We start from the raw sequence: 10,229 nt of genomic DNA, 5'->3' as shown, positions 1-10,229 counted from the left end.
CAAAACTCCATTTTATAATTCTAAAGTTGTTATTTATAATTTTACTAGAAAATGCGACAATAAACTAATTAATTATTGAATATTAATTAAAGACTAATTAATCTAAATTAATCATAAATTAAAATATATTAATTATTTAATAATTTTTTCTCGTAAAAAACTTCCTTTTCAAATTATTGTTCTTAATTGGTTCTTATTCATGGAATTTCTGCATACAAAAATTTCAAGTTGGGTTCATGACAACTTCACTATTTACTATCCTTTACTACATAAGAAAAGATTGATTGTTTTAATTATTTCCATAAATCTTAGAATTACACCATATCCACTTGAATAAAGGGTAAAATTATTATCTTTTCATAATTAAAATAATCGGATAATTATTTAATACTAACTAATAAGTATGATTTTTCTTTTTGTAAAAAATAAAAAATAAAAATAATAAGTTAGACTTAATCAAGCTACAAACACTTATAATATTGAATTACATGTGACAGGTAACACTTCTAAAAATCAATAAAATCAAGTTCATTTTAATGTATTAAATTTAAAACCGAAGAACGAGTAATAATCTCAAATTTATTTTGTTTTTTTTTCTCTTGAATGTCATTTCTCTGATGTTTCAATTTTGCGTCAAATAACTCTTTAAAGCATTTTAAAACTCACATATCTCTTAGACACTAAATTAAAGGTTTTAGAGTTTAATTATACATAAAACATAATCTTATATCTTATATCTAATTTAATTTGTTTTATTTTGAATTTTTCAAGAACCCATTAGATGAAAAAACGAAATTAGCTAAACAATAATTAGACATTTTTTAAGTTTAGACACCTATTAGATATTGTTTATATATATATTTATATATATAAGGACCTTCCTGATCCAAGGTTAAAAGTTCAAATGCTAAACTTGTAATCTAACTCTGTTATATATTATGTGGTTGACAATATTTGTTTAAGTGTCACATATATTATCTGAGTTGTCTCTGTATCGGTGGTTTTCTGGCAAAGGATGTTCTGCGAAAATGTTGATTATGCAAATTGCAAAATACTTTCCTTATCGGATTTTTCCTTCTGAGTATTATTTGTTGATCGCTTTCCTTTTTTAGTGCAACTGCCTTGGAAGTTAGGGTTGCTCTTCCATGTATCCACTATGCATATCTAAAGGACTATAATCCTTTAGCTTGAGTTGGTTCTTCTGTTTCTAAGAGCACCATTGTGTTATACTGTAGTGAGTATTTGGTCGCAACTACAAAAAGGAGAAAGAGTCAAGATTCATTTGAGAAGGAATTCTCAAGCTTAGGGGGAGCCTAACCTAATCGAGCAAAGAGGACTTTGTTCTTAGGAGGAAAGATACGATTCAAGTGAGAAGGAGGCTCATAACTTGAGGGGAGCTCGAATCTTGCAGAGAAGGAGTCTTTATCTTAGAGGGAGCCTAAGACATTCTTCATTGATACTATAACTTAGGGGAAGCCTAAGTTACCGTGAGAGGGAGTGTCTTATCTAGAGTGAGTCTAGGTGATCAACTGAAGGATAGAGCTGTTCGAGAGTCATTATAACTTTGTAACTATTATAGATAAGTACTATGTTATAATTGCTTATCATTGATATTAGTGAAATTATATTTCCTAGGTACACTACCCCCCAGACGTAGGTGGTTTACACCGAACTGAGTTATGAATCTCTGGCGTTCATTTATATGCTTATTAATTCTAGTAACCATTCCGTGGAATGCTATAACATTGTAGATAACATTGTTAACGTGCAATAGACACCTCCTTACATTATTCAAATTTTTTTAAAAGTTAAAAAAATTATTTGTGAATATCTAAAATAGGGATAAATTAGTCGACACGAATATAACTCAACTGACATAAGCTTGTGCTATCACAAAATTAGATGTTCAATTCTCTAAGTAGTGTAAAAGAAAGGGGTAAATTAGAATTAATAAAGAGATTATTAATTAATAAATGTACTATATTTTCTCCTTTTGGAAATAAAGGCCCCTTTCACATACTATGTGACTATATGTGTGTAATGGCATCCAGTTTGTATCCCCAAAGAAAAGGAAATAAAAAGTCATAATTATGGACCCAAAGCCAAAATGATTATTAAAAGGGCCACCATCTAATAATTACCCATTTCTACCATTCTATTTCATGGTCAAAATCCCAATCACCATTATCATCACCTCTCTTCTTTCCCTCTTCAACAACAAGTCAACATTTACACAAACTGTTATGTTAATTTTTCATTGCCCATTCGAAGAATCAAAATCAAGAGGAAGTCATTCTCCCCTTGCCTAGGACCATTGCCCTACACAACTTGTATTATCATCAACCATATATAATTGCCTTCTTCTCAACTTTCCTCATTCATGTCTATAATGAAATTAGATTGATTCATGCCCTAAAAGTTATAGTAGTGCTTGAACTAAATATTATATTTTCGTCTCGAAAACCCTAAAAAGTATCTTTATTCTTACAAAAATTACAATATTACCATTAACCTTTTATACACGTTTCAAAACTAGAATCGGAGTAGAACTCCTTTAAAAATTCAGATGAAAATTATTACTTGAAATGGGCAATGATCTAAAACAAAATTTTGGATAATTACATAACTCTTGATCACTGCTATACTGTTTCAAGTTACAATTTTCTTCTGAAATTTTGAAGGATTTCTACTATAAAGATAGTTTTAAAATATTTACGAAAATTAAAAAAGTAATTAATATTGCAATTTTAATTTTGAAAGAATAAGAGTTAGACGAAGACAAGAAAATGCACCCATATTAATGCATAATGAGAAAAGTGTGAAATGTGGCAAATTTTGAGGGTTAGAAGTGAATTGCTCTTGAAGGGAAAAGAATGGAAAAATAAAAACCAAGCCAATGGACCAATTGAAAGCATCATTATCACCCCCATAGCATTACCACTGACTGCATTCATGTTGTTCCTTGGTGGGGCCTTTCATTTGTTTACTTAATGATCCTTTTCTTCATTTGTTTTCTTTTTAATGTCATTTCTTTACTTTTTTTTCTTTTTTTATTTTCTTTATAGGAAGAATTTTTTTTCACCAATTGAACTGTATCATTGATTCTCCCAAATTTTCAGCATTTGGGCCCACACTGCACCACCATCTTCTTCTTTAAACCCCATTGTTTCCCTTTCTTTTTCTTCACATCCTTTTTCAAGATTTAAAATAAAACAGAAAAGAGGTCACTGAGCCTACTGTGATGATATGAAGTAGCCTTAGGGGTATAGGCTTTTGTGGGCTCAAAATGAAATATCAAATGACTCTAAGGGCTTCCCTACAAATACATCTATTTTTAATCTTTGAGACTGTAATATTACAGTGTTATTTGACTTGGAATGATATGGCTATGCAGTAAAGAACAAGTAGAAACCTATAAAAAGATTTATGTCGTTCCGTTAGTTACGCACACAGTCAACGAGATCCCGTGCTTGGTCATTTGAAGCGCCAGGTAACAGATTCAAAGTATTCCAATACAATATTCAATTTGCCTCCTCTTTCCCAGTTCTTATTCCCTTTCTTCAACATTTCTTCAAATATTCCCTTCCAACAGTCACGCCTTACTGACACAGAACTGACATTTTGGATCATCCACTCGTTTATTTGTGTCTCTTTTATTGGAAAAACAACTGTGTCTTTTAAAGCAGGCGCCGATCCTAAGATTAAGAATTAAGATAGACCCTTTGTCTGTGGGGGTGGGTGGGTCCTATTTCTTCTAATCAGAAGTAAACTCAACCCTTTTCTTTCTGTCTATCTCTACATATTTCTTCATATAGGATACGGTTTCATTTGTACTACAGAAGTCGTATAAGGACAATTTCAATCACCAACTTCCTTCTCAGTTCTTTTCCTTCTTTTTTTATATTCCATTTCCACTTTTCCCTCCTTTACATTTTGCAAAAACTCACACATAAATGACTAAAGCAAACAGCTTGCTTCTTTTTTCTAAAGCTTCCCCTCTCCTTCTCATCATGCTCACCACACAACACATTTTTCTAAATCTTCAATACTACCCTTAACTTTTATCCTTCTTCCTTCTTCCTTTCTTTCAACAGTGTTTCTCATCTGATCTGTGTTCTGTTTTCCACAGAAGAAAAGAAACATTTTGCTTCTTCATCCAATGGAAAGAAACATATTTCAGCTTTCTCTTCTTCCTCTTTTTGCTTTGCTAGTGATTTTTATCTTATTTGCTTTGGCTTCTTCAGAAGAACAAGAGGTTGTGACTTCAATAAAAACTGATGCTGCAGCTCTTCTTAAGTTCAAGGATTTGATTGACAAGGACCCAACAGAAGTGTTGTCCAGTTGGAAGCTTGAAAACAATCCATGTTCATGGTATGGAGTTTCATGTCAATCTAAACGAGTGGTTGCTCTTGATCTGAGTGGCTGTAATCTTGCAGGGAATGTTTATTTTGATCCTTTGTCTTCTATGGACATGTTGTTGGCTTTGAATTTGTCTACAAATTCTTTCACTATAAACTCAACTACTTTGCTTCAGCTTCCTTATAATTTGCAGCAACTTGAGCTTTCTCTTGCCAAAGTTGTAGGTAGTGTGCCTGATAATCTTTTCTCAAAGTGTCCAAACCTTGTGTTTGTGGATCTTTCATTCAACAATTTGACAGGCCATCTGCCTGAAAATCTTCTGTTGAATGCTAATAAGCTTCAAGATCTTGACATCTCTTACAATAATCTAACTGGGTTGATCTCAGGATTGAGAATTGATGAAAATTCTTGCAGCTCTTTGTTGCGGGTTGATCTTTCGGCAAATCGAGTTGTTGGTTCGATTCCAAGTTCCATTTCAAACTGCACAAGTCTGCAAACACTTGGTTTGGCTGACAATCTTCTCAGTGGGGAAATTCCAAGATCTTTAGGGGAACTCAGTAGTTTACAAAGGATTGATATATCTCATAATCAGCTCACTGGTTGGCTCCCTTCTGACTGGAGAAATGCTTGCAATTCACTTCAAGAACTAAAGCTTTGCTACAACAACATATCTGGTGTAATTCCTGCTTCCTTCTCTGCTTGCTCTTGGCTTCAAATTATGGATCTTTCAAACAACAACATATCAGGTCCTTTACCAGATTCCATCTTCAAGAATCTTGTCTCTTTACAGAGCTTGCTATTGAGTAATAACATAATCTCTGGACCATTACCTTCATCCATATCTCACTGCAAGAAACTTCAGCTTGTAGACTTAAGTTCCAATAGAATTTCTGGTTTGATCCCACCAGGTATATGCCCAGGTGCTGAGTCACTCCAGGAACTGAAAATGCCAGATAATCTCATCATAGGAGGAATCCCACCTGAACTCTCAATGTGTTCACAGTTAAAGACAATTGATTTTAGTTTAAACTATCTGAATGGGTCCATACCTGCAGAGCTTGGAAGGCTTCAGAATCTTGAACAGCTGATAGCATGGTTTAATAGCTTAGAAGGGAAAATCCCACCGGAATTGGGGAAGTGTAGAAGCTTAAAGGATATTATACTAAATAACAATCGTTTAAGTGGCGAAATCCCCACTGAATTGTTCGGTTGTAGCAACCTTGAATGGATTTCACTCACGAGTAATGAACTCACTGGCGAGGTCCCAAAAGAGTTTGGTCTTTTGTCAAGGCTAGCTGTGCTGCAACTCGGGAACAATAGCTTAAGTGGTCAGATACCAGGGGAGTTGGCAAACTGCAGCACTTTGGTTTGGTTGGATTTGAACAGCAACAAGCTTACAGGAGAAATCCCACCTAGACTTGGGAGGCAACTTGGAGCCAAATCATTGAATGGGATTCTTTCTGGAAACACTCTAGTGTTCGTTCGAAATGTTGGGAATTCATGTAAAGGAGTTGGGGGGTTGTTAGAGTTTGCTGGAATCAGACCTGAAAGACTACAGCAGGAACCAACATTAAAGACCTGTGATTTCACTAGACTATACTCTGGTCCAGTCCTCAGTTTGTTTACAAAGTACCAAACTTTGGAGTACTTGGATCTTTCTTACAATGAGCTTCGTGGGAGAATACCAGAAGAGTTTGGAGATATGGTTGCTTTGCAGGTTCTCGAACTATCACACAACCAACTTTCTGGCGAGATTCCAACATCCTTTGGCCGCCTAAAGAACTTAGGAGTTTTTGATGCATCACATAACAGACTGCAGGGTCACATTCCAGATTCATTCTCAAACTTATCATTTTTAGTGCAAATTGATCTATCTTACAATGAACTAACAGGGCGAATTCCATCAAGGGGACAGCTCAGTACATTGCCTGCAAGTCAGTATGCAAACAATCCAGGACTTTGTGGTGTTCCCTTGCCTGAATGCCAGAGTGATGACCCGCTGCAGACAAGTTCTAATGTAGATGCTGACAAAGGAAGAACAAAACCAGAAGTAGGGTCATGGGTTAACACTATTGTTTTAGGTGTTCTTATTTCCATTGCCTGTGTCTGCATTTTGATTGTATGGGCCATTGCCATGCGTGCAAGGCGAAAAGAAGCTGAGGAAGTGAAGATGCTTAATAGTTTGCAAGCAATACATGCCCCTACTACATGGAAAATTGACAAAGAGAAAGAGCCCCTGAGTATCAATGTGGCAACTTTCCAAAGACAACTAAGAAAGCTCAAGTTCTCCCAATTGATTGAAGCTACTAATGGCTTCTCAGCAGAAAGTCTCATAGGGAGTGGCGGGTTTGGTGAAGTGTTTAAAGCAACACTAAAGGATGGATCGAGTGTTGCAATCAAGAAACTAATACGTCTTAGTTGCCAGGGAGATCGTGAATTCATGGCAGAGATGGAAACTTTAGGAAAGATCAAACATGGAAACTTGGTACCTCTTCTGGGTTACTGTAAAATAGGTGAGGAGAGGCTTCTTGTGTATGAATTTATGGAATTTGGTAGCCTAGAAGAGATGCTTCACGGAAGAGCAAGGATGCAAGATCGAAGAATTCTAACATGGGATGAACGGAAAAAGATTGCCAGAGGTGCTGCTAAAGGACTTTGTTTCCTACACCACAATTGCATTCCACATATAATACACAGAGACATGAAGTCCAGTAATGTACTTCTAGACCATGATTTAGAAGCAAGAGTTTCCGATTTTGGAATGGCAAGGCTAATAAGTGCTCTTGATACCCACCTGAGTGTAAGCACACTTGCAGGAACTCCTGGTTATGTCCCTCCTGAGTACTACCAGAGCTTCAGGTGCACAGCAAAAGGTGATGTCTATTCGTTTGGTGTCGTCCTCTTAGAACTCTTGACAGGGAAGCGACCAACCGATAAGGAGGATTTTGGGGACACCAACTTGGTGGGATGGGTCAAAATGAAAGTGAATGATGGAAAACAAATGGAAGTGATTGATCCAGAGTTGCTTTCAGTAACCAAACCAAGTGATGAATCAGAAGCAGAAGAGGTTAAAGAAATGGTTAGATATTTGGAGATCACTCTTAGATGTGTAGAAGAGTTTCCTTCCAAAAGGCCTAACATGTTGCAGGTGGTGGCCATGCTTCGAGAGTTGATGCCTGGATCAACCAATGGAAGCAGCAACAGTGCTTGAATCAGGTTTTTTGTTTACTAAATCTGATCTAGCCTTTACCAAGATGAACTTTATAACATTTTTTTTCAGCTGTGAAGAGTTACTTTACTTGTATTCTATTCTTCTTTTGCTATAACCGTTGTCTCATTTATTGATAGGAAAAAATAAGTTATAGTACAGTTTCACAACAAAGATAAGATTAAAACGTTTAGACATGAAAAGATGAGTGATACTGAGCTAGGCATTTCATCAAACAGAAGATGATCGACAGCTTTTACTAGAAGTTTAAATCAAGAATATTCGTCATATAAAGCCAAGCCAAAAACCCAATAAGCTGAGATCATTAAACAGAATATTCAGTAATCTTCAAAATCGAAACAGTAGTACCTTTTTTTTCAATTCTCAACTCTTTAAACTGCTACCAATGTCTCAAAACTCAAGCTACAATTAGAAAATCTCAGTTCTCTTGCTGTGGTGTTTAAAATTATGGTAAAACTGACTAATACTAATACTAATGGCTGCAAAGAGTTCCCTCAATTGAATGGAAGAAAGATAAAACAGTCCTTTTGATAACTTTCTACACATTCACTCTTGGTCCTGTGTTATGATTATCAACCAAAAATAGAAACAGAAAAGCTAGAGAAAAACAAAACACACAAAACAAAATCAATGCCATGTGAATGGTGGGCTCCTAGAGATTGTAAACTGTCTACATAAAGGCCTTCTTAAAGATTGGGCTCTCAAAAGCAAATTGTGTTGGACCACAATGAAGTCCAATCTGCATTTTTTTAGAGGATGGAGATTGAAATGTAAAAAAGATACTTTAGGTTGTACTTCAAAATGGAAAGCAATATATTATTAAAATAGTATGGAATATTTTTTTGAAATTGTAATTTCAACCTTACAAATATTTTCCTCAAACCAATAATCCAAATACCTTCCATTACTTTTACCTAGCCTAAACCATAATGGAGTAACCTAAAACAATTAGCCAAGTAAAAAATAATAATAATAATAAAAAACAAACAAACAAACAAACAAACTAGTGAAATTTTCACATGGAAAAAGGTGAGTGGTAAAAAAGTTTTTAGGAAAAGATCATTGGTAGAAAAATTTTTGGGTTTTGGGTCATTTTGTGAAATTTTCCCTATACACATCATTAAAAAAAAAAAAAACTCTAAAAAAATATCATCTTTTTTATCTTCTCTTTGTTCTTCCTCCCTCTTTAAACTCTCACATCTCTCCAAAAAAATTTCATCTCTCTATTACCCATCTTCTCCGACAAGCCCAACTGAAATCATCAAAAAAAAAAAAAAAAAATGACGATGGCGAAGACTCACTGCTCACAAGCAACGATAAATATCTGGAATGGATGTCTAAAAAGCAGGGGTGAACGAATCTAGCCCACAAACAAAACTCCAACAGAGGCAACGCGAATAGATCCACGAATCTGACGACACGATGACCAAATTTTTCCAACCTCCAACTCAGATCTACTAAGGATTTATTTCAAGGTCTATATACTATGGTACTACATATACTATAAGAATGTGGTACATAATATATATGCATGGATTATTTCAATACATATTATTTTCAATTATATATACATATATAGGTTTATTTTAAATAATTTAATGATGTCATCTATCTTTGTTTATGTCCTAATTATCATGTGTTAGCATTATTTTTATATAACATAAGGTATATATTTTCAAAATGACTTACAAAGTATGTGTAACATATATTTAGATAGAAATGAGACTAAAATTAAAATATGGAGTATATATTATATAATAACATTAAATCTTAAATATGTGGAATATATTTATACTTGTTTTAAATACATTTGAAATAAACCTTGTATGTGTAAAGAAAAAATGAAACACTTATGAAAATAAAGATTTATAACCATAATTTAGTATTCAATGCAATCCACTTATATTGAAAATTTTGAATATTAAGTCAAAATATGAAATCTATAAAAAAAAGAAAAACTTGTAATCATAATTCTATATTAAATACAAACCATTGAAATTGAAGATTATGAATTTTAAGTCAAAATCTAAAATTTGTAATTGATTGGACAAGTTGGGGGAGAAAAACAAAATCTCTAAAACTCAAGGAAATACAATTATGAAAAATCTTGAATTAAATGAACACAGACATAAATTTATAAATACTGTTTTATAAGGTCAACAGTCGAAATTACGTAAATAAGGAAACAAATCAATATTACAAATTTCTTGAAATTAAAATGAAAAGATTAATTTCATCCAAAATTAAAACTAAAAGCTCTTAATGACATAATTCAAATTTTAGGTCATTTATGAAATTTATGGTATAGAAAAGATTCTCCACGTAAAAATCTCAATTAAAAAAAATCAAATCAAATAGAACAAAATGCTAATTTAACTTTTTTAACAAAGAAAAAAATGTCAATTTTTACTTTTATATTTGTCAAATTGTAAAAAATATTTACAACTTAATTTTAACACATTGCATTCTAAACTTAGAATATTAACCTTAAACTTGAAAATGAGTTAATTTAAAAATTCGCTAAAAATTATATGTTTTTAATGAATTACGGAGATATAATCAAATTTATAAGATTTCAAAGAAAAATGTCACTAGAGCTAACTTTTTTGTTGAAATTTATAGTTTTTGGAAAAGTTATTCA

At 33.4% G+C, this 10,229-nt stretch overlaps 1 protein-coding gene across 1 annotated transcript; it reads left to right on the top strand.

The window, feature by feature from the left end:
- Nucleotides 1-3,836: 3,836 nt before the first annotated feature.
- On the top strand, nucleotides 3,837-7,685 carry BRL2 (BRI1-like 2). Its single transcript, XM_039019349.2, has one exon. The coding sequence runs from the start codon at nucleotides 4,160-4,162 to the stop codon at nucleotides 7,568-7,570; it is 3,411 nt and encodes a 1,136-aa protein (XP_038875277.1). The 5' UTR covers nucleotides 3,837-4,159; the 3' UTR covers nucleotides 7,571-7,685.
- The last annotated feature ends 2,544 nt before the right edge of the window (nucleotides 7,686-10,229 follow it).

Source organism: Benincasa hispida, chromosome 12 (genome assembly GCF_027475165.1).
Source record: "Benincasa hispida cultivar pf3 chromosome 12, pf3_genome.v1.1, whole genome shotgun sequence".
NCBI lineage: Eukaryota > Viridiplantae > Streptophyta > Magnoliopsida > Cucurbitales > Cucurbitaceae > Benincasa > Benincasa hispida.
Note: the sequence above shows the minus strand (reverse complement) of the source record. Positions and strands in the feature narration are given on the sequence as shown.